A 24,874-nucleotide genomic window follows, 5' to 3' on the forward strand; every position below is an offset into this window, starting at 1 on the left:
ACTCTTCCTTTCTCTAGCGGCTATGCCTCTGCCCTATTTCATCATCCAGAATATTGCAGTATTACCCCAACTGATCTTCCTGCCTTAAGACTACCCCGTCTAGTCCATCTTGTTCACTGCTGCCAGCATTATTTTTCTAAAATACAGACCTGATTATATAACTTTTCCGCTCAAAAGCTCCATAGCTTTCCGCTTCCATAACTCCCCCCTATTTAGCAGTAAAGTTGGATTGCCTTAGCCTGGTGCCCAAGACCCTTTCATAACCTGGCCCTGCTCTACCATGTGTGTTTTGAAAGGCTGATGTATGAAGAGATCGTTGGTTATGTGCTGATGGGTGGATTCGTGGACGTTAGGCTGACGGATGCTTATAGGGATGGAGGGGCCCATGGACTGTTTGATTTGTAGACGAATTATGAGATGTCTGGATGATTGGGAGGCTAGGAGTAGGAGTGGATGGGTGGCTGGTTGGAAGTCAAGGCTGTTTTGGTTGCAAGGAACAACCCGCCCCCCGCCACATGCCATCAGGAAAGGGGCAGGGGATGATTGTGACCTGGGAGCCCTGCAAACCTCACTGACGCCCGGGCCTCACGAAGGTTGGGACTGTGGCTTCTCCCCGTGTCTTGAGCAGCTCTTGGTCTGGTCGCTTCTGCTCTTTGGTGCCCTCACTCACTCCTCTCCCACCTGGCTTGGTTTTCCTCCTCATGGCCCAGCAGTCGTCCTCTCAGCTGCTCTTGCTCCTTCCTTCCACAAGTTTTTATCAAGTGACTGGTTATGTGCCTGTTTGCACCTCAGCATTGCTTCTACGTGCCGAAAAATAGACTGTGAACAATAAGTTACTGCCCTTGCTGAGTGTGCTTTCTAAAGGGAGAGGCAGACGCTAAGCAGTTACATGCGAGGTGGTTACATGCTGGGGAGCCGGCAGCGCAGGGCGCGGAGGTGGGAGGCGAGTGGAGAGGGGCAGAGGATGCTCAGGGAATGTCTCCGATCAGGGAGTATTTGAGCGGAGTTCTGAACAAAGCGAGGGGTGAGCCCTGACGATATCTGGGGGAAGAGTGTTCTAGGAAGAAGGAATGGCAAGTGCGGTGGCCCGGAGGCGGGACCTCTCTGCACGTCTGAGGGGCGTCAGTGAGGCCCGTGTGGCGATGCAGAGTGAACAAGGGGAACAGAGGTAGGAGGTGAGGGCAGATTAGCAGAGGGACTGATCACCAAGGGTTTTACAAGCCATCGTTACGACTTAAACTTTTACCCCAAGAAAGAGGGGAAGGCATTGGAGGAAGTTCAACACGGAAGCGACAGGCTCTTATATTTTCAAAGGGCCGTCTGGCTGCTTTGTTGGGAACAGGCTGGAGGGGCTAGAGGTGGAGGCACGGAGGCAATTAGGAGGCTCCTGCGGAAATCCAGGAGGTGGACTGGGGCGGCAGTGGCAAAGGTGGTGACAGGTGGTCCAGTTCAGGATGTGTTTTGAAGGCACAGTTACCAGGATTTGCTGATGGATGGGCTGTGGGTGTGAGAGAGAGGAAAATTCTGTCAAGGGTGACCCTTAAAGTTTTGGCCAGGGCGACTATGAAGATGGAGCTCCCGTTTCTGAAGAAGTAAGTTGTCTTTTTCGGCAGGAGGCGGTGCAGGGAGAGGCATTACATCACAGTTCAGGTTGCGTTGTAGACTGATGCTCAAGGGGGGATATTAAGATGCAGTTGGATGTAAGAGTCTGGGCTTCAGGAAGGACCTCTAAATTGGGGTCCCGATGGGGGGCTTGTGCCATGTAGATGGCATTTAAAGACAGGGGACGATGAGCTCATCTAAGGAGAGTGCAGACAGGCAAAGGGTTCGAGGCGTGACCTCTGGGCCACGCCAGTGTTCGAGGTTTAGGGGAAGACCAACCTCCACAGAGACCTGGATGGAGCGGCCAGTGGGGCCGGGGGGAGAGCAGCAGACGAGGGGGCGAAGAAAACCTCTGAAGCTGTGGGGAGTGAACGTCACCTAGAGCTGCTGATGGCTCAGGAAGGGCGAGGCTGGAGTGAAGGTTTGGTGGACACAGCAGTTCCTGGTTCTCAGTCCCGCTCAGTGTTTGCAGGCTCTGCTTCCGGGGAGGTGGTCGTGCAGATCAGCCTGGACCAGGAGGGACTGCGGTGTGGCCCCCGCCGCCCTTGTCTCGGGTGTCTCGGGTAATGACACGGGGACGAGGCGGGTGCCCGGGGTCCCCGCAGCTCCTGAGCTGCACCGTTGCTCTGGGTCCCCCTCCTCCAAAGCAGAGGCAAGCAGCAGGCTTGATGGAAAACTTCAGTTAACGGGAAACTTAACGGAACGAAAGCTTATTGTCGCTCAGGATGGAGTCTGGAGCGTGAAGGGACCTGACTTCTCAGTAATACCTAACATTCGTCCTCTACAGGGAAGGCACCATGTGATTGGCTAAGTCTGTCACCTCGAACACAGACAACCTCTTTGGGCAGAGTTTTTTGCCAAGCTACTCAAGTTCTCAGGTCGTGTATTTGTGCGTGTACACACACACACATATATCCCACAAACATGCATATATATATATATAGTGCACACAGAAACACAGTTGCCTTAGTTGAGGAATCCCAAGAACCAGGCTGTGGTCTAATCAGGGTTAAGGAAGTAGAACTGATTTCACTTAATACATATGATATAACCCTCAAGATTTATGCAGAAAGAAATGTTTGTGTCCATTTTCCTCAGCAAGGGGAGGTACTAGAGCTGCAAATACTCTTTTCTAGTATAAATGGGCTGTGAGAATAGTGACTTGATAACTAGGTGTGCATGTCATATGAATAAAGGAATCTTTATTTAGGCCAGTGAGCCATCAGGTCAGACTGGACCAGACAGATGGGCAGAGGCGGCTGGACAGAATGTTAAAAGGGATGATTGGTAGCTGGTCAGATGATTAAATTGGATAGAGAAATGACAGGTAGAGGATGACTCTAGATTGATGGGTATGTGAATTTTAGGTTAATGGATGGACAGTGAATGGAGGGAGGGATGGCTTGATCCCTTGTGGCAGTGGTGCTTCAGAATCATCTGGCAGCCTTGTGAAACACAGGCTGCTGGATCCAGCCCCCAGAGGTTTTGATCAGTAGATCCATGGTAGGGCCTGAGAGTTTGCATTTCTAGCTAGTTTCCAGGGGATGCTGGTGCTCCTGGTCCAGGGACCATGCTCTGAGAGCCACTGCCCTCTGGGGTGCCTGGGATTGTCCTACAAAACAACAGCCAAGGTGGCATTGCCAGGCCAGGTGGAGGGATGGGGATGGCATCCAGCAGGTGTCCAGGCGTCCTGTCACTGGCAACAGGCCTCTGTCCACGGTAGGCCTAGGGACCCATGGCTCTTCCCCTGGAGGTGTAGCACCCTTGCCACCGCCCAGCACTGTCTGTCTGGCTGCCTCCAATCCCTGCCCTCCACAGCTAGGGTTAAATGGGGTCCATAAGGTGCGTGCATTTGGCCAGCGAAGGCTGGGGGGGCGGACACATGGAGCGATCAGGGGCAGTGCCCCGGCCAGCCCAGTGTGCGGGGCAGAGACATCCCTTCCCTGAACCCCTGCATGCCCCCTATACCTCAGGAACTGCCCTCGGAAGTGCTGGAAGCCACTCCAGTGTTCCTTAACCTCAGCATCCCAGAGAAGGTGTTCTTGTCAGGCCAGAACCGGCCAGGATGGCTCTCGGGGCTGCTCCCGGCAGCTCTGGGACGCAGTGTGGCTGGGCGGGCAGTGAGGACGCCCTGGGCTGGAGGCTGTGGGTCGTGCCCCCTCTAGCCCAGCTGAAGACAAGCAGAGCAGCCCAGGTGAGCCCCCTGCTGGCCCAAACCATCCTGTTTGTCACCCCTGCTTTCTCAGGTGTGCCAACCTCGTGTCTCAACGGATCCTCCTGAGCAACATGGAAACGTGCTCAAGTCTCCCTTGCCTTAAAAAGCGAACAGACAGCCCCTTTGACCCCATATCCCCTCCAGCTGCTGCCTCCCAGTCCCAGTAAACGTCCTCCAGAGAGCTGCTTGTTCGCCTGTCTCAGTTTCCTCCCCTCTCATGTACCTGCCCGCCCACCAGTCTGGCTTCTGCCCTCCACCCTCCACTCAGACGCGCCCCGTCAAGTCGCTGGCTTCCTCCAGGACGCCAAGCGCTGAGCCCACTTCTCAGCCCCTCCCCGGCTCCACAGCGCCCCAGCCCTCCCAGCACTCCTGGCTTCTCCCCCGGCTCTTCTCCGTTCCGTTCGTGCGTGGCACCGCCTTCCCCTGCTTCTCTCCGCACCCCTGGCGCCCCTCCTGCCAGGTCCGCCCTCCCCCCAGTGCCCTGCAGCCACAGGCTGCCTCTCTTCCCTCTTCCTCTGAGCTCTCGCCCTCGGCTTGGATGACAGTCCCTACTTTTCTGTCCCCCAGATGTGCGCCTCCAGCCCCTTCCTTGCTGCGAGGGCATCCCAAAGGCACGGCAGCCTCCACGGGCCCGGGGCCAAACTTACCGTCCTGTCCCGTCCGGCGGCAGCCCTGGCCAGCGCCCGGTGAGAGGCACCAGCCAGCTGTGCCCCTCAGAAACTTGGAGGCCTTTGACACCTCTCCCCCTGAGCCTCCGTGGCCAGATGACCACATCTCTCCCCATCTTATTGCCTCAGTCGCTTTGGACCGTGTGCAGCGCTTTGCATCGTCACTGCCCCATCCAAATCCAAACCACCGTCCTTCTTCCCTGGACCACAACGGCCTCCTAAGTGGTCTCCCCACATCCTCTCTTACGTGCCTCTGGCCCGTTTTCCATGTTGCAGCTCCTTCGCGCACGGATTCTGCTTTTTTTTTCTTTTTTTTTTTTGGATGGCTTAGGTGCATTTTATCGGTTTTCTTTCAGAATCCTTCTACAAAAGAGCAAAGTTAAAAAGCAAGTCCCTGGCGAGAGGACCATTCCTCTTTCTAGAGAGCCCTCCCCCTCCCCACGTTCCCCACCTGTGTCACTGCTGTGGTTCACGGGGGCAGAGGGCCTGCTACTCAGGAGGACAGTCAAAGAAGCTCTCACACACACAGATGGGAGACGACTCGCCCAGAGTGGGTAGGGCCGGCTTAGGGTCACAGCAGGAGCTGGAGTCTCCAGGGCAGGAGGGCAGGCTGCGTGTAGGCTGGAGGCCTGTTAGACACGGAGCTCAGCCAGGCCTCCTCAGGAACCTAGAAGAGGCTGTGAAATTTGCAGTATCAGGTTTCAGAAAACACAGGGTCAGGGTCAGCGGAGCAGCTGGTAGTGGGGAAGGCCAGGCCCAGCTAATTTCCTGTCAGAGTGGCCCAGAGGCCCCAGCCCCTCTCTGGGCTGGCCACAGGGGAGGAGATGCCGGGAATGGCTCACATTCCTCTGGCTGGGGCCACGCCGGACCTCAGGGGACCTGTGGGGAGTGAGGAGGTGGACGTGCTGAGGCCGGAGTCGGGGGCCCTCTGCAGGGACCAGGCCTCTGCCGTCCAACCTTTTGGCTGGAGGGGGGCCAGGGGCTGTAGAGCAGAGCAAAAATCCATCACAGCTGCTGGAGCTTTAGGATAAAGGAGCCCAACCTCACATTTCAGATGAGGAAACAGAGGCTCAGACAGGACCAGGTCTCACAGGATCACACAAGCATCCTGGTTCTAAGCCCTGAACTCTGTTTCTTCTGGCCAGGGCTGCATTTCCTGGAAGGCCCAGCTTTGCTGAGCTGTGTGACAGTGGGGGACAAGCGGGCTAGGTCTGTGCCCCTCTTGGAGGGAGGCAGGAACCCTCACTTCCAGCCCGGGATGCGTGCTTTCCAGGTGGTCTAGCTGTGGGTTGGGCAACCCGTGTGGGGAGGGCGTGCGTGCGAGCTGTGAGTCAGCTGAGGGCCCGTGTGTCCTCCTGGTGGAGGACCCCAGCTCATTCCACGCACAGATGGAACTCTTGTCCTGGTCCAGCCCTAGGAGGGTGAGGCTGTGGAGTCCTGGCCTTGAGTGGCCTCTAAGTGGCCTGGCCAGGCCCAGGGGGAGGCAGAGGTCATGGGTCCCTGGCCCGGTTGAAGTACGATGCCGGGGAGGATGAGCCGGGGATGCAGTCACACAAGCCTGGGTGCAGACCTGGCTCTGTCAGATGCTACCGTGGGACCTTGGGCTAGTCAGTTAACCTTTCTAAACTATTGGCCCCTCAGCTGCAAAGCAGGGAGGGGCTACTCCATGTCTCTCTTTCCATCAAGTGGTACGGTGGCTCTGTGACTTGGGCAGAAGGTCTCCTGCCTGACACTGTGGGACAGAACCCCTCCCAGAGCCTGGAAGGGCTGCCCATGCCCTCGCTCCGTGGGTGCCTCCTGCTCCCCCCAAGCAGCAAGTGGCCTCCTGGGGAGGCAGGGCCAGGGCATCCGCGCTCCACCTGGCCATCCTTCCCTGTCTCCTGGCAGTTGCCTCTGAGGCTGGGGACATTTGCAGGTGTCCCAGGCATCCACCTGCCTGTCCTGACTGCCCCTCCCCCTCCCTCCCCTCCGCCCACCAGTCAGGCCCCAGGTCCTGCAGATGCCACCTCAGGCCTGTCTCCGAGGCTTCCACATCTATCCAGCCGCACTGCCTTCTCAAATTTGAATGACCACAGTGGCCGCGAGCTGCCCTCCCTTCTCGCTCTTCCCCGTGTGTTCTTCACTAGGGAGATCTTTTTAAACCGTATCACAACCTGGTTTAACTGCCTTCCCTGCCCTCCTCCGTGCACCTTTGCATCCGTGAACTCAGCGTAAATGTTAATCACTCAGGGAAGTCTTCTGTGATCCTTAGGACTGGACTAGGATCTCCTCCCATCTTTCCACAGGTCCCTAGCTGTCCCGACCCTGTCACAGCTTTGATTACACTAGATATCAAACCTTGCATGTCTGGATAATGGCTTATTTTACTTGGGGTCCAGCATAGCCAGAACAGGCATCAGCACACAGCAAGCAAGAATGATGGACAAATGCCTGAAAAGATGGACGCATAGTTTGGGGTGATGGGCCCATTCATAGTAGGTTCCATCCTACAGTCAGAGGTTTGGGGGAACGTGCCCCTTATTAGGGCTGACCATGGCACCTCACATACCAAGGCCCTGGGCAGAGACATAACTTCTGGTCACTTCCCTTTGGTGAGGCTCAAGTGATGGGGTCATGGCAGGGACCCCCAGCCCCACCTGCTAAACTCAGTTGCCCCCAGGAAATTTGGATGTTGACAGAGGCAATGGGTGGGCCCGTGTCTGACAGCGTCTGCATGTATAAGTGCCTATGTCACCGGGGTGTGTACACGTGTAAGTGTACGTGTGTGAACACGCAGCCCTTGTCTCTTGCCTGTGTGTCAGGACTGTGTTTGCGTGTGTGTGTGAGTGCCCCCCTCAGGGCCTTGCAGCAACTCCTTCCCAACCCAGACCAGCCCCACCGAGCCCATACCCTCCATAACACCTCCACCCTCTGCCTCCCTCCTGCCTCTCCCTGGGCCATCCCCCGTGCAGCATCCCTGCCCAGGGCTCCGGTGCCCTACACACACCTCTGTAATTTCGTGTATCATGGCAGTTCATCTGTATGATGCTGTATTAGTTTTCTGTTGATGCTGTAACAAATTACCACAGACTTAGTGGCTTGAAACAGCAGATTTATTATCTTACAGTTCTGGAGGTCAGAAGTCCAAAATGGGTCTCACTGGGCTAAAATGAAGGTGTCAGCAGGGCTGTGTTCTTTTGTGGAGGCTTTCCCAGCTTCCAGAGGCTGCCCACATTCCTTCGCTCATGGCCCCTTCCGTCTTCAAAGTCAGCGATGCCTGACTGAGTCTCTCTCTTACCACATCACTCTGACGCTCGCTTCTGCCTCCCTCTTCTGCTTATAAGGACCCTTGTGATGACATTGGGCCCATCTGGGGTAGTCTCTCGAGGTCAGCTGATTAATAGCCTTAATTCCATCTGCAACCTTAATTCTTCTTTGCCACATCAGGTAGCATCTTCACAAGCTCTGGGGATGCGGACGCAGACATCTTTGGGGGCGGTGCAGGGACGACATTATTCTGCACATCACAGATGGTCTGTCCCTTCTTTCACTTGTGAGCTCTTTGGACCTGTGCTGTGTCTTACACATCTGCAGATACCTCAGGAGCAGAACAGTGCCCAGCCCGCACTAGGTGTTTATTATATATTTGTTGGATAAATCTGATTCAGCCAACAATTTGTGGAGAATCCATTTTGTGTTGGGTAAGTTTACATATATCATCACAGTTTTTGTTCCCATTTTAGAGGTGAGGAAATTGAGGCTCAGAGAAGTTAGGAACCACCCAAGGCCAAAGAGTAAGTGACAGAGCAGAAGCTCAGTGGACGTTGACCTCAGGTAGACAAGGCTGACTCCTTTGTTCCTTTGAGTCTGGAGCTCCAAGAGAGACAAGCCCCTAGACCTTTGGTGGTGGCCATGAAAATGCACCTCTCAGGTTTCAGACTGGCCCCCGCTGCAGTGTTCTGACACCTGTCACCATTTGTTTTCAGGTCCCTGGACTGCCCTGACAGGCAGTCTTGGCACGAGGTCTCCCGCACTGGCCTTGTTGCTTTCTCAGATCTGAACCGCAGCCTAAGACTCTTCCGCTCCACCTTCTGTCCTCCCATCTCTCCTCTGTAGGGGTCGAACCTGCATGAGTCTGATGTCCCTCCCAGCTGCCCCCCACTCCCTGCCCACCTTCCCTCACAGGTGTTGCCCCTAGAAATCTCTTGCACATAGAATCCCGTCTTGCTGTCTACTCCTTTAAGGACCAGAACTGACATAAATGGTCTGAGGAAGCAGTGTAAGAAGAGGACCTGAGACTGTCTCACTCTGAGGGGAGGGGAGGAGGATGCCATCCTGGTCGGTGGGTGCCCCAGATGGTCCCTAGAGCAGGTAGTAGCTCAAATGCTAAATATTTCACTGGTGAGGACTTGGGAAAATTTCCTAGAGGAGAAGAATTCTGTGGCGGTGGTGATAATTCAGGCATTTGAAAAATAAGGGGGGAACAGTGCCTTCTAAAGATGAGCTGGTTACTGCTCGCTTGTCCTGATGGCCCACAGAGGGAGGAAGAAGGACAGTGGGCCGCTAAGAAGCAGCTGGCGGGTGAGGGTGACAGCAGGGAGCCCAGGGGGGTGTGCCTAACAAAGGGCCCTTACCCCTCGAGTGGGGGACAGGTACAGCTGAGTGGCAGGTGAAGACAAGTAGAGTTGCAGAGCTCCAGATGAGTCTGAGCCCTCAGCCAAGGTAGTTGTGTGAGGACCGGGCCCAGCTGGGGAAATCTGGAACCCTGAGACCTGAGCTGAAGGCATCTGCATGGCACCCCTGAGGTCATTGGTGCTGCATCTTCCCTGACCTTCTGGGCTGGCAGGGGTGACCCACCTTTCCTCATGAGAACTGCCATCCCTGCTGCACTGAAAGATGCCACAGAGGCCTCGCCCCTGCAACAGTGCCCTCCCAGGAGTTGCCCCTGCTTCCTCTTCTGTCTGCCAAGGACAATGATGAGGGTTGAATTCCAGAATAATCTGGCTGGGGACGTGCTGGACCTGATAAGGGGGAAAGAGACTATCTCGTGAAAGAATAGGAACTATCATGGATACTGGCAGGAGGAGGGGGATGCTCCTGGGATTGGATTTTGAGAGTGCTTGATTAAGGCAGCTGGAGCATAAGACCGGATAAGCAAGATTCCATTGACGTGAGGACACTTTGTTGAGACACAAGATTTACTACCCTAGCTAGGATGCCAGGGGATGGAGCAGACTCTTTTAGAGGTCTGGAAAAAGCAGAGGCCGGCACTCAATGAAATGGAAATACCCAAGTTCCCCTGGCAGATGGTAGAGAAGAAATTTACGACAGTTGAGGAAAATGGGCACCTGGAATGATGTATTACGTATGGCCAGTAGTGACGGGCAAGGCAGAGGGCAGACAAGGGGGCTTGCCCTACAGAAAGCTGTAGAGATGTTGAACAGAGCATGGTGTCCCTAGGGGCAAGACGGACGGGCAGCCAGTAGGCTCTGCTTAATATCAACAGCCAGGAAAGCAGACAGGCATGGAGGAGCAGGAGGCAGGGGCAATAGCAAGTCATGGTCCCTTGCTGAGTTCCCAGACCTGAGCCAGTTTTCAGATATGGAACCCATCGACTGAAGAGGTGGCCAAGTCTCTAGGAGGAAGGACCCTGCAAAACTGCAACCAGTATGTATCATGGGGATTCCTTCAGTTTTTCCCCAAACGTCTATGGCCATTTGTTTGGGTGACTGTTCACTAGAGAAAGGGGAGCAGTAGACAGAGTTTGAGTTGACATTAACACCTGGAGACTCAAAGCATCATCACAGGCCCTTTTTCAGAGCGGGGCCTATGGAGGTCAGGTAGCAAGTGGAATCCTGGCTACAGTTTGGCTTGCAGTGGGCTCACTGGGTCCACAACCCACCTGGCAGCCCCTTGTACTCCAGTGTTTAACTAGAACTCAGGTGCTCTGCTAGTAGGGGTAACCCCACATTGGGTGCCTGGCCCAGTGGGTAGGAGCTCTCATAGTAGAGAAGGCCAAGTGGAAACTTCTGAAACTGCCTTCTCACTCCCTCACCCTGCTCAAGGTAGTAAATAAAAAATAACATCTCATCCCAGGGGTTATGGCAGAAACGAATGCCACCATTAACCACTTAAAGGACGAATGGGTGGTGGTCCTACCATTTCTCATTTAATTCACCAGTCCGACCTCTGCAGAAATCGACAGATCCAGGAGGAAGACTGCAGACTGTCTCAGGCTTAACCAAGTGATAGCCCTGTTTGCAGCTGCTGTGTCAGATGTGGAATCATTGCTAGAGCAGATTAATAAGGCCTTAGGTATGTGGTTTGCGGTCATTTGGCAAATGCGTTCTTTTCCACTCCAGTTTGAAAAGAGGATCAGGAACAGCTCACATTCACATGCGATGAACAACAATATTCATTTACAGTTTTGCCTCAGGGCTACGCTTGTCATAATATAATCCCTTTGTGATAATATGCCCTTTGTCATAATATAATCCCCAGAGATCAGGGCCACGTGAGTACCACAGTGATCCATTACATCAGTGACACCATGGTGATGAGACAGGATGAGCAAGAGGTGCCTATGTGCTGGAGGCCTGGCGAGACCACATGCAGTTCAGAGTGTGGCATATAAACCTACGAAGACTCAAGGACCTGCCACTTCAGTGAAGTTTGTAAGGGGTTCAGTGGCCAGGGGTATGCCAGGATATCCCCTCCCAAATAAAAGAAATTGCTACATCTTGTCTCTTTCACAATGGTGAAGACAGCACAGTGCCTGGTATCCCTGTTTGGGGTTTGAGACAGCATATTACTCTTGGTGACATGGAAGGCTGCTGGCTGTAGGTGGATCCCATAAAAGGAAGAGGCACTGCAGAAGGTCCAGGCTGCAGTGCAAGCAGTCCTGCCATTTGGGTCATATAATTTGGCAGACTCTCTGGTGTTGGAAGTGTCAGCAGTGGGAAAGGGAAAAGATGAAGTATGAAGCTTGTGGGAAGTCCCAGTGGGAGAATCACAGGGCGGGCCCCTGGGATTCTACAGCAATGCTACGCGATCGGCAACAGAGGATCACACACCTTTTGAGAAACAGTTTCCGGCACGTTACTAGGCTCTGGTTCCTAAGCTTTGGAACATTTGACCGGGGCACACCATATGGGGCATCTGAAACTGCCCATTCCGAGTTGGGGGCTGTTGGATGCATCAATTCAGAGTCAGATGGGCCTGGCAGTAGACTATTCATAAGATGGAAATGCTCCCTCTGGGGGTTGAGCCTGAGTGGGACCAGAGGGCACCAGTAAACCGCATGAGGACATAGCCAGTGCCCGTCCCCTGGCTGGTACCTATGGCCACATGGAGGGTCCTGTACAACCAGCTGAAAGAGGAGGAAAAAGCCTGAGCCTGGTTTATGGATGGGTTGATGTGGTACATGGGTACAAGCTGAAGATGGACAGTGGCTGCATGACAGAGGTGTAAAGGGAAATGGAAAATATTCCCACTGGGTAGAGCTGTGAGCAGAGGACTTGGTCATGTACTTCGTGTACAAAAAGTGGCCCAAGGTAGTGAGAAGACACACACACTCGTGGGCAATGGCCAAATGGCCTGTTTGATCAGGGGCCTGGAAGGAAAAGGATGGGAAAACTGGGGACAAGGAGATGTGGGGTAGAGACAAGTAGATGGACATACAGCAGAAAACATGCAGATTTTAGTGCCACGTGTTAATGCCCATTAGAAAGCACCCAACACGTGAGGGCAGTGAATTTAAGCAAGTAAACAAAATGACCTGGACGGCTGATGCTAGCTGGTCCTTATCATTGGCTACATAGAACCAGCACGATGAGCATGAGTGGAGTGGCCACAATGGCAGAGGCAGGAGCCATGCAAAGGCTAACATGGGCCCCAAAGCACAGACTCCCACATACCAAGGCCATTCTAGGCACTGCCGCCCCTCAGTGTCTGGCCCGCCGGCAGCAGAGACCTATGCTGAGCCCTCATGTGGCACTGTTCCGCCTGGGGCAAGTCAGCTACATCAGGCCCTTTCCATCCTGGAAAGGGCCAGTGGTTCATCTTCACAGGGATAGAGAACTCTTCTGGGTTTCCCTTTCCTGACCACAGAGCCTCAGTTAGCACCACTGCCCAGAGACTTACAGAAGGCCGGATCCAAAGGTGGTGAATTCCACTCAGCTTAGCATTTGGTCAGGGACACAGCACAGGTCCTCTTGCACTATAGTTCATGGCTGCCACCAGGGCGCTTAGAACTCCTATGTCCAGGAACCAGCAGGGATCCTTGACCCTGATCAGCAGAATGCAGGGCTGCTTCTACACGATGGGGGCAGGAAGGTGTGTGCTGGGTGATCCTCTAGCTGCCTCCAAGTAATCCCCACTGTAACTGAGAAAGGACCCGTGCAGCAGCCCTGACCTGAGACAGGTCTAATTGCCAAGTATTCGGGTCCCTCCTCCCCCATCGAAGGCTTTGGTCACATCACCAGGCAAGCTGAGGTTGTTGAGTGAGGGGAATTCAAAATGGAGAGTGGGGGAGGGAGAGCATGAGATTAACTCCATGACAGGGTAGTTAGCCCTCCGACTCCCCTCTTTCTCTCCTCTGAGTCTCCCTTAGGAAGAGAGGCCCAAGGGAAACAGGGAGGAACTGCTCTCTGAACCTGGCCACAAGGGGTGGACTGCAACCACCGTGAGACTTCCCCCGGGTCTCTGACTGCAGGGACTGTGCGTGACTGTCTGCCCCAGCTGCGCTTTCTGGAATCTACTACTGTGTTTGCTTCTCTGGCTGCTGCCTGCTGATGACTAAGCGGGACGAGGCTCCCAGGCAGGCCCGCCCTTGGGAGGTGTGGGGTTCCTGTGACGATTCCCGAGGACTTCTCACCTGTCTCGCCAGGATTCCTTAGAACTGCTCCACAGTCTAAGCCTCCCACCCAACTTTTCCTCCTCCCTCCCTTCCCTTTGTCTTTCACAGGGTCACACCCGCACCCAGGTCTCCTGGCCCTCCCAGCCTCCCCCCGCTTTCCTTCCCATTCCGGGCCTGCTTCTCAGAGGACTGGGGCTAACACACCTGTCACCCCAAGCAGGGTTCTGGACCAGCAGCCTCAGCGTCACCTGGGAGCTTATTAGAAATACGGAATGTCAAGCCCCCTCTCAAACCTACTGAATCAGAATCTTTATTTTAACCAGGTGATTCATACACGCACTATAATTTAAGAAGCGTTGATTTATAGATGATTTGGTCTTGTTCAGCAAATCCTTTAAATCTCAGTTTGGAATCTCAGTCATTGCAAAGGTGAACTGTTGGAGTCACAAAATCACAGATCTGGGTCCTTCATTTTATAGGTCGGTCTCTCGCCTCCCAGCTCTTCCCACTTTGGCTCTGCTGTGAGCAGGCCACTTGCTCTAAATCTGCATTGCCTAGCATGGTAGCACTGGAATGTGGCTAGTTGTGGTATAATAAAAAACAAATTTTTTGGGGGGGGGTCTTTGTCCTGGGTTTGCGGTACAGAGTTGCTAAAACATTTAGAATTTCCTGAGTGAAAGGAGTTCCTTTGTTATTCATAATGAGTCCCTTTGACCACACGTGTGTTTATGTGAATGCAGTGACTCAGGCTGGGGCCCCTAGATAGCTTCAGGATGAGGACTGGTTACCAGAAGGAACAACGTGTGAATAGTGTGGGAAGCTACAGCCTCTAGCGGGGCTGGAGAGTGGGTTATGAAAACATCCTGAACAAGATCCAGAGAGCTTCCCAGTTGCCGACCATACGGAAGTGCTGGGAGGGCGGCACGCCCACACCCAGAGAGGGCATGGAGGCACCACGTCACTCACTGCTCCCGAGCCTTGCCCCACACATCTCTTCCACGCGGCTGTTGTTTCCTTTACGCCAAACCAGTAAACAGAAGCGAAGTATTTTCCTGAGTTCTGTGCGTTCTTCATGGCCCCTGGGACTTGCAGCTGGCCTCTGAAGGGGGGCAGTCTTATGGGACCGAGCCCTTAACTGTGGGGTCTGTGCTGACTCTGGGCAGGATGTATCAGAACTGGATGTGCTGCTGGACACCCAGCTGGTGTGGGAGAACTGGAGAATGGAGTGGGAAAATGACACACATTTCATAAAAGAAGTGGTGTCGGACAAAAGATAACACAGTGGTCCAAACTGAGATGCGCTGTAAGTGCAAACTACACACTGGATTTTGAGGACTCAGTATGAACGAAGACTTTAAGATATTTCATTAATAATTTTTTGTATTGATTACATGTTGAAATAGTGTTTTTGATAGATTATGGTAAATATATTGAAAATAAGATAAAATGTTATAAAATTAACTTCATCTATTTCTTTTTTTAAAACAGTTTTACTTATTTATTTATTTGGTTGCACCGGGTCTTAGTTGTGGCAGGCAGGCTCCTTAGCTGCGGCACGTGGGCTCCTTAGTTGTGGCATGGGAACTCTTAGTTGCGGCATGGGAACTCTTAGTCGTGGAGTGTGGGATCTAGTTCCCTGACCAGGGATGGAACCCGGACCCCCTTCATTGGAAGCACGGAGTCTTATTCACTGCGCCACCAGGGAAGTCCCTCTATTTCTTTTTACTTTTTAAAAAAGATACACAAGTGGCTTGCATTATGTATCTATTTGGCAGTGCTGCTCCAAGACCTATCTCTTCATCAGCACTGCTTTATTTTTGGCTTATTTCGTAGCTCTGGTTGCCATAGCTAAGGGCATTTCCTGGTTATCAGCCTAAAATCTTGAGATTATTCAGAAATTCTTTATGAGATAATGGGGTTACTTAACAACTCTTAAAAGAACTCCTAGTGAAATATCTATAAATGTCAGTTTTCACTGAGAAGCAAACCAGCCGAACCATTAACAGTTAATTAACGCTCTGGCTCTGGAGTGAGGCCACTGGGCGGAGGGTTTGGGAGGTAAGAATAAAGAACCTGGGCTGAAGGTTTTGGGGAGTGGGACTTGCACTCGTGTGCTCCCTCGGGTCTGCATCTTTCAAGAGCCCGGAGTAGAAAGGCTTTGTCACAGGAGCCGTGGGGGCAGGGGCCCCAGGCCCCAGGCTTTCTTCCTTGGAACCTAGTGCCCTTCTCCCCGGCACAGCTGAGATGGGAGTAATGCAGGCCATCCTGACCCTGTGCTCAGCTCCCAGTCCCAGTTATTTCCCTCCTTACTGAATGTCAGGGACTCAGTAGGACAAAATGGCAGGTCCCAGGGCCAGCCATTAAGAAGAGAGGCCTGGGGCTAATGAAGGACTGAGGGCCCTGGCCTGGGTCACACGAGCCCTCTAGACTGAGGAAATCTGAAGGCTCAAGAGGGGGATGCCACTGCCTCACCCTGGGGGTCCTCCTCAGGGAGGGCTCCTGGATGTCAAGACTTAGAGGTTCAGCCCTGAGGAGAACCTGCATTCTGATGGCTCCATTCGAGACGTAGTTAGAGTCCCCAAGGTAAACTCCAAGGGCTTATCTAGAGGGAGTGTTGTCCAGAACTGAAAGCACTGATCCTTCATCTGTGCTGTTTAACTATTTCCTGAAGCAGAGAAACCTCCTTCCAAACTAGAGTTAAATTTCTCCTGCCTAAAGTTCTCACAAATTGCCATGTGCCACAGTTGGTGAAACTGCAACCGGGAAGAGGTAAAGGCCTTAACCAATTTCACACAGCTCACTGGCGGCTCAGGGTGGGGGTGGCGGCCTCAGGTCTCTTACCTAAACTCTGCAGCAGTGCGTCCAGAACCCAGAAGCTCAGGCCCGCCTGTCCAGTGTCTCTGGTTACTTCCTGAGCAAAGGGCAGTGATGACATTAAGAGAACCAAGGCAAGAAATGGGTTATGCTGCATTTTACCCTTGAACTTTTAGCCCCACGTATGAATCATAAATGTTGCCTTCTGAGTGCTAAGCAATGCACAGTGAACTTTATTTCAGTAAATGAGGGATGCTTTTTCTTAAGAAATAAATTTAATTCAAGGTGGTTAGTGAATGCAAGGCATGTAGCGCCTTCATGAAAGTTACAAGAATCCAGTTACAAAAGAAGCACTGTGTAAAGTCTCAAATAGCTGAGGGTACAACGGGCTCCATATTTTACAGAGTACAAAAAATTATTTCATATACAAAGAAAAATACAAATAATGTGCAAAAACCATTTTCACAGGTGGCAATTTATAAAATGAAAATGATAGAAAAATCCTTCATTCTTATCATCCCCCAATTTCTTATATATTAACACAATTCTATTTTCTAGTGTGTAGATAATTTTTAATTTGAAAATCTGATTTATTTTTAATCTACAAAGTGGCTTTTAAAAAAGGGAACCCTTTCACTACTGAAATTTTATGAAGGAATCAGTTAATTTTATATTAAATTATAAGCAGACTATCTGAAAAACAAGGATATAAGAACTCATATATACATATTTTTGAAATATTAGTTTGGTATTTAACATATTAACATTTCAAAACAAATGTAATGATCTAGCTACCTACGACTCCAGCCAACCGCAGCGGCCGTTGCAGAAAAGCTGTTTCTGTGCGCCGTTGAGAAACGGCATTCCTGGTGTCTTAAGCTGAACAAACACAGGCTATCAAAAGTAAAGAAAACCTAAAGACCAAACAAGTCCCTACTGTTCATGTGCAGAGGTGCCGTTTGGGTATCCAGTCATGCCACAGTGCGACCTCGGTTTACACAGCCCTTGTCATAGGGGTCGTGTGGTCATAAACAGCTGGCTTCTGTCTCTCAAACATCTCCACTTTATTAGTTCAGTGCAAGTGTCTGTTTTGTGAGTTAGTGCATTCAGCTTTTTGCATGTTATTTTGTGTAAGAAGCTGTCAGGGAGCAGAAGAATACATGGGAACACAAAGTCCTGCATCCTCAGGGCACCTTTGGCCTAGAAAGTTCAGTGCTTTGGAAGCAGTATTTTCCTGCATTGGCCTGGTGATTACTGCATCATTCTCTGGACAATCTTTTTCCATCAGGATAATCTTGTGTGCCCCCCTTTGCCTGCCACTGAGCACTGATGGTCTTGCCGTGAACCCCAATGGTCGAGCAGGTATCACGGAAGCACCTTTGACAGCACCAGAGAACTGAGCATCTCTAAGGTCAGGCAGTAAGAATTGGAGCCTTTGATGGGAAATCTATTCTATGCAGAATGGAAGGTAGTCTTGGAGGATTTTGATTTTTGCTTGTCAGAAAACTCTCCAAGGATATTGGGACCTTGGAGAACAAAAAGGATCTATCTTTCATGAAGAAGGACCCAGGTAGGTGGTAGCCACTTTGCCTAGGGGATGGATGACGGTTGGCTCAGGAAGCATATTCTTCTGATCCCTAACCATGAAGACCCTGTTAGAACAACCTAGTGCAAGATACAGGGAGGGCCTAGGGCTCTTGACCAGACCTGTGTAACACATCCACTCAGGCTAAGCAGACTTAGCAACTGCTAAAAGAGGGGAATGGGTAAGTCTGGGTAGGAGAACCTTAGGCCCTAGGATGACTTATCAGAACCAGCAGGAAGCTGTCAGCTCCTCAAGGACTCACACACTTTTTTCCTATCTGGCAGCACAAGCCCCTCCTCCCTCTTCTGTTTGGGTTGACCGCGGGCATCAGGCGTCAGAGATACAGCTCTGGATCCTGTCCATCCACTGCTGGGCGCTCTGTCCGTCCTGGGCACAGAAGTTATACACACGTTTGCTGGTCTTGAGCTATAAAATCAAATGAAGAGAACCAGAGATGAAGGGCAGGGCTAGTCTGTGGCTTTGGGCAAGCGTGCCAATAAATCCCTGTGACCTTCCCTTTCTGTGCTGCCCCAGCACCTCTGTTATTTTCTCTGCCTCCCACTCTCATACTGTCATTGCCTTTAGAGTCATCATACTTTCCTGGCCCCCAAAGTCAAGGGGGATGTCAACAGAAGGGCCTGGCAGAGGAGAGACACACTAGGAGAGCCTGACTTTGCATCTTCCCGGGCCTTCCTTGACTGAGGAAGAGGGTCAGGAACGGCTGGAGTCTCTGGCCCCGCCCACGCACTGCACCAATGCAGCACAGGCACCAGGAAGGCCGAGCTTCATCCACACCATGATGGGGTTGGCTTTCATGTCCCCTTTCCATCCCCTTCTCTAAGTCTTCAGCTGGGGCCACACTGGCAGCCCAGAGTCAGGGAAATGGCTTCATAGCCTGAGGAGGGCCCTAGAGTATGACCTGTGTTCCATATGAAGTCCTGCTGGGCTCTGGGGATTAGATAAGTCCCCTATCATGTGGCCCATAAAATGCCCCAAGGCCCACCTAAGGACTGCTGAAGATGTTAGGGCAGACAGTCATCATGTGTGACTAAGGATGTTTTTTTGTGGATGATCAAGCATGAAGATCAATGGATACAAAGGGAAGTAATATCTGTTCTCGACAGTAGGGGGTGAGTGAATAACTAACAGTATTTAACAAGGAGTTCATCTGCTTCCACGTGTAGTTGGATACCTTTTAAAGGAGTCTTTTGTGCAAAGCGATGTGCAGCCTTTCTGAGACATGTGGACGGCAGGGAGAGGTCAGGTTTGGGGATGAAGAGTGCTGGGTTCAAGCTCTCTAGCAATTCCCACAGCCGGGGTGGGTCTGTGACCCATGTGCAGTTACCACCAATTGCTCTGAGGCCCCATGATTCTTGGAGGTGGATGGATTGTAAGGGATCATGTGCAAACAGACCCAGGAAAAGACAAGATCGACTTACATCAAAGAAAGCCTTGTCACTCGTGTGCTTTGGGGCTCCCATGCTGGGGCCAGCAGGGATGACCATTTCTACCTCAGCCAGATCAATGTGGCCTTTACAGCTTGTGTCCTCACCCGAGTCATAGTATCGCAGCTGGAACCAAAAAGATACATGGGGTATAAGAGACACAGAAAGGGAAAACAGCATGGCTTTTCAAAATGTATTTGAATACTTTCCCACATCTTGCTAAACTATGCCTGGAAGAATAGACAAGAAATTAAAAACGCTGGTTGCTTCTAGGAAGAGGAATTAGACAGCTGGGAGAAAGGCGGAAAAAGATACATTTTTTGAAATTTGAACAAATAAATGTATTACACATAGAAAAAGTCAACTAACAACTGTAAAAAAAATATGTAACATATAAAAAAGGGTTAATGTTTAGAATATATACCAAATTCCTAGAATTGAGAAGAAAAAGATAAACAACCCAATAGAAAAATGGTCAAAGGACTTCAACAGGCAAGTCACAGAAGAAATGTGAGTGACCTATCAACATCTGAGAAGATGAACAACCTAACTGATCAAAGAAAAGTAAATGAAATCAATGAGATTTCACTTTTCACTTAGATTAAGATATATTAAAATGGCTGACAATATTCAGGTTGAATGGAAGGCACTATGTATTCTCAAACACTGTTAGTGGGGATATAATTAGTCAGAAGCCTTTTAGAGGACAATTTGGCAATATGAACTAAGATTTAAAATGTTTATACCTATTAATACACCTTTCCCACCTCTAGAAATTTATCCTACAGAAACACTCCCACAAGCATGCAAAGACACACCTATAAAGAGGTTTCCTTCAGCACTGCCTTTATTAGCTAACAATTGAAAAGATATCTGTCAATAGGGTATTGGTTAATTAAATGATGGTACATCAATAATATGGAATTCTATACAACATTTCAAAAATGATAAGATCTATTATGAACTGGTAGGAAAATATGTTCAAGCTATCTTATATTTAAAGAGCAAGTTTCCAGATAGCATGTAGATATAAAATGACTTTTGAAAAACAATAAATAGCTCAACATTTGACTGAGTGGTTACTGTGTGTAGGGACTGGACATCACTCTAACTAAATTAGTCTGGACTTCACTCTCTATAATCTACACGGCAGGAATGTGTTTGGCGCCTCCGTCTCTGTGGTTCTGGCCTCAGACTTTTCTCTGCCTCTCCCTTCAGGCATCGTATGAGTAGGACTAAACAGAAAAACCATATACCTTTCGTGTTAAAGAAATCTAAAAGACTGGCAAGAATGCAAATATAATTTGATGTAATTGTAAATTATAGAAAAATTATGACATTCTCCTGTTATATTTAGTGATTTAATGGAACTTTCCTACACAGTGTAGGCTCTATGGCTTCAGAGACAATGTTGTTTAAAGTCCAGCCCCCTAAAAAGGGCTTCCATTGCATATCTGTAAAAACTTCTCTATATTCTTCCACAAAGATTCTGTGTAACCTTTATGAAACTCCTTCAGCAGAGGGAAAGGGGGTCCCCATGCAAAGTATTCATCTGTCAGGAGTCATCTAGATGCAGGTCCAACAAGAGCACTGTACTGGCGTAACAGTCCGTATCTTTCTGAACAGACTCCATGTTGGACATAAATGCATTGAGAAGCTGCTCAAGACTGACTGGTCAGGTCCAAGGTAGAGTGAGGTCTGTGGTCATTACGTGGGAGGCCATGCGACTCTCACTAGTGAAGGGTGCAGAAGGGCTGGGTTCCACCCCAACCAAGATCACTGGAGCAAAGATTCTGACACTCAGGATTGTGCAGGGTGCTACAGCCACAGCAAAGAACCTAGCAGTGGGGAGAAGGCTTCCCAGCGTGGTCTGGGAGGTCCAGTCTAGTACTTGCCCACTGTGGATTTCAGGCTTGGGTGGGCACAACCCCTTCTACCTATTTCAGGGCTCCCTCCATCCTCTGTTGCTGTCACCTTTGAGGGATAATGATGCCTTCTTTAGTACCAAGTACAGTGATGGGCACAGATAAAGTGTTCAATAAATGTCTGTTGAATAAGTGAACACCCTCGATTTTGAATGGATGCGTTATGCTGCAAAGGTGAAGGTAATCTGTATTCTGAGGAGTATCCATAGGCATGGGTTCTGTATGTGCACGTGGTATGCAACAAGCTGAAAACCTCAGGTCCTCTCTTGGCCTGGGTTTTAAGAGCAGGCAGCAGGAGATAACATGAGCACCAAAAAGCAGAGTTCTATTGCTCTTAATGCTCTGGGCTCGGCAGTCACCGCCTCTGCCTGCACACACCGCACTCTCTCAGAAGGCTGCTGCGCTCAGGCTCAGGACTACTGCCCCTCACTGGGTCCGTGGAGGAGCCTCAGGCAGCATATGAGAGGCCTTAGGAAAGCATTCAGTACATGAAGGCTGTGCCTTTCTGCTGAGAGTCACACAACAGCCGGGGACTGAGCCTAGCCTAGGGAGAAGTGATCTCTGCAGGCTGTGATGGTATTTATTACCTGATGTTTTGTTACATCCAAAACGAACCAGCGGGGCTTCCAACCTTTCAGCAAAGCCCCTCTTTTGTAGAGCGTTCCCTCAAAGGACCTAGAAATAAAGATGACATAGCAGTTAATTTGATTTTTCATTTAAAAAGTGCTGTAAAGGGATATCTGTTGTTTTTGTTGGTCAAGCCTCTATTTCCCCCAGATGATCCAAAAAAGATCAATCAGAGCTCCCCCTAGAATTTTTCTATTAGACCTTTGGGGAAAGGCTGCCTCCTTCTGCTGGAATTACCAAACTTGTGAGGTTTGGAGCTCTCAGTAGCCATTTCTTATACCATGTTGGGGTAGATGCAGCCCATAGGAGAAAGCAGAGCTGGCAAACAACAGAAGCCAGAAGATGCTGTGTGAGAAACTGGCACATCCTTGGCCTTCCCAATTTATGTGAGTAAATTCCTTTCTGCTTGAGCTAGCATGCGCTGGATCTCTGAAGTTTGCCCCTGCAAAAGTGCGCACTAACACATATTCCCTCAAGAGATCTGGCAGACATGAGACAATAGCAATCAGGACCCGCCACAAATAACTACAACCTCTTGGCATTATTTTAGTTGTAATTTTGACTTTTTCTCTTCCAAAAACCATCTAACGCATTTAAAACAGAAACAAAGGATTAAAGCGGATCCATTTTAAGTTTACAGAAGGCGGCACGGCACAGGCCTAGCTTATTAAAGGGCCTGCGGTGTGGCCGAAGGCAGGGCGGGGAGAGCCTTTTCAGTACACCCGGCAGGGCTCAGCAACGTCCACCTGTTTTCATCATTCTTGGACGTGTACTGGCTGTACAGCGTGGCTGCTCTCCGGTCCACTCCGTTGGATGGGGAGATGCTGGCGTTCTGTTCCTCCCCCATGCTGCTGTCTGGGAGATGCAACAGAGACCTCTTCTGATAGGAAGGGAGGTTGGTAGACACAATTCCTGGGGAGCCCAAAGGGTGTCTCTGGGGCTGAAAAAGACAGAACAGGAGCTAGGAAAGCTTTCCAAAGACTTTAAGCGACTGATCCGATAATTTCACTTCTAAAAATTTACCTCAAGGAAAAAACTGGACCATATATATGTGTATGTAAAATATATATAAAAAGATGTCTATCCTGGAGTTTTTTAGGAAACTAGCAGAAAACTAGAAACCACCTAAATGTCTATCATTATGCGACTGCTTAAAAAAAAAAAGGTATTTCCATACAATGGACTTCTAGACAGCCATTAAAAATGATGCTGATTTACATACAGTGAGAAACTGAAGGCCATGTATGCCACATATTAAGTAAAAGAAAAAAATGCAGGTTTTTAAAACTGCATGTATAGTAAATCCCTTTTATATGTGTGTTTAGAATTATAAAACAAGTTTGATGGCATAGTGGTTTATTTCTAGGTTATAAATTTTGGGTGATTTCTGTCTATTTCATAACTTTCTGTGTATTGTCTTATTTAAAGGAATACACATATATCTCACTTTCATAATCAGAAAAAAAAATTAAGAAACTATTTTATTCTTCTGAGAAAAAAAGCAGTAAGAGATCACCTACCTGTGGCCTGTCTGATAACAGCTCCTGATTTGCCATCTGAAGGCAAGAGAAGGCACCCCAAGGACCCCTTCTTACCACATTGGAGGCTTTCTTCTACACTCCCTTCTCCTTGTCTCCTCTGTGACACCTGACCCTGCCGACCTCTCCTTTCCTGAAGTGCTCTTCAGAACACTCCTCTGTCCTAACTTCCCTTCTGCTGCCCTTGGAGTCAATCTGATGTGCGTTTGACTGGTGGCCGCCCCGCAGATCAGCTGTGTGATCTGAGCCTGTCCCAGCGTGCCTGAGCTGAGGCGCCACTCCCTCACTGTGGGTTAACAGAATGCAAAGGGTGGGTGGTGCTCAGCACAGCCCTTCCACATACTACAGGTGAAGGGGCTGTGAAAAGCAGAAAACAGAGTATTTGGTTTTAAAATATTTTTACGATAGATGTTTCTTAATTCAGAAACAAAAAGGGGGTGTGAACAACAGAAAGCAGCATATTTTGCTCATTTAAAACATTTCATTTTCTCTGATTATTTCTCTGGCGCAAACAGGGTCTTGGCATTCCCCTCCTACCTCACGTGGTAGAAGATCAGCTGAGACCACAGAGGCGCTGAGATAGAAAAGAACCCAGTAATTTCCCCTGGATACGGGGCCCTGGAACATAAGTATTATGTCACTGTGGTCAAGCGAGACACTCAGGAAGTACCCAGTCATCTGGAGCTTTCTGCCCTGGACCCTCAGGGCATGACCCTCCCTTTGGCCATAAACCTCCTGAATTACCTGTGGCAGAGGCCCCACCTGACCTAGCGCCCTCCAGAAGCTCAGAAGTAGCTCTTCAAAGGGCCTTGCCAACTCACACGGTCTGCTCTGGGCTCTTCTTTAAGGTCCACAGTTACCCGTTCCCATAGCTGCTGCCACTTCTCAGCTGTTTGGTTCAATTTATGCTCCAGTCTTTCAATTTCCTGCAAAGTAATTAAAAGGAGTTTTCTGACAGATAAGTATTTCATAGAAATCAGGATGTTCCCCAGAGCCACACCCCCTCTGTACTAGATGAACAGCATGGCCAGAGGGCAGTGAAAACCCATGGTAAGCATGGCACCTCAGAAGTCTCCCAAGCCAGGAATATAGAGGTGGGAGCTCTAGCTGGTGTGATGCGTTGTGGCAAAGATGATTTATTAGGATCTGTAACCGGGCCTTTTTGTACAGATGGCTTAAACAGACAGATGAAATAAATATCCCAAACACCTTCACCCTTGGCCAGCCCATAGGACACCTGATGGCCACAGCAAAAGGTCAAGCACTGGGCTGGTGTCCAAACTGTAATAGCTGAGGTATATGAGAAGTCTGTCCTTGACAGAGGAACCCCTCAACTCTGATGATTCAAACCAGATGTAGAAACAATGAACCAAGAAATGCCCAAGGAATGGAGTTTCCTTCAGACAGGGAAGCTGGAGAGCAGAGCAGCGGCCTTTGTGACAGTGTTTTCACTGAAGCGTGCTCCTCCTGGTCAGGAAACTGGACAGAGAAGACTCTTCAGGAACTGTTTGGCCCATATCTGGGCTCAAACCCTTTCCTCAGGGCTGCTGTTCTCATCAGGGTAGCTACTGCCAGGATGGCTCCATTCCAGAATGTTCCTTGTAGAAGACGGTTGGCAG

General features: G+C 50.2%; 1 protein-coding gene and 1 long non-coding RNA gene across 5 annotated transcripts in view; both read right to left on the reverse strand.

The window, feature by feature from the left end:
- Positions 1-1,277: 1,277 nt before the first annotated feature.
- On the reverse strand, positions 1,278-5,189 carry LOC114488071 (uncharacterized). Its single transcript, XR_003683770.1, has 3 exons — positions 4,937-5,189; positions 4,465-4,848; positions 1,278-1,498 (listed from the first exon to the last, which is right to left on the reverse strand). It is a non-coding gene; the product is annotated as an uncharacterized lncRNA (long non-coding RNA).
- An 11,157-nt stretch (positions 5,190-16,346) lies between these two features.
- Positions 16,347-24,874, reverse strand: part of SBF2 (SET binding factor 2) — a 519,569-nt gene continuing 511,041 nt past the window's right edge. For all 4 annotated transcript variants that reach the window (XM_024119088.3, XM_028501227.2, XM_024119087.3 and 1 more), the window contains 5 exons: positions 24,077-24,181; positions 22,464-22,657; positions 21,678-21,765; positions 19,160-19,291; positions 16,347-18,146 (listed from right to left, as the gene is read on the reverse strand). In XM_024119088.3, coding sequence (XP_023974856.1) covers positions 18,048-18,146; positions 19,160-19,291; positions 21,678-21,765; positions 22,464-22,657; positions 24,077-24,181 — 618 coding nt within the window. In that variant the 3' untranslated portion in view covers positions 16,347-18,047. The remainder of the gene's footprint in view (positions 18,147-19,159; positions 19,292-21,677; positions 21,766-22,463; positions 22,658-24,076; positions 24,182-24,874) is intronic.

This window comes from Physeter macrocephalus, chromosome 16, assembly GCF_002837175.3.
Source record: "Physeter macrocephalus isolate SW-GA chromosome 16, ASM283717v5, whole genome shotgun sequence".
Taxonomy (NCBI): Eukaryota; Metazoa; Chordata; class Mammalia; order Artiodactyla; family Physeteridae; genus Physeter; species Physeter macrocephalus.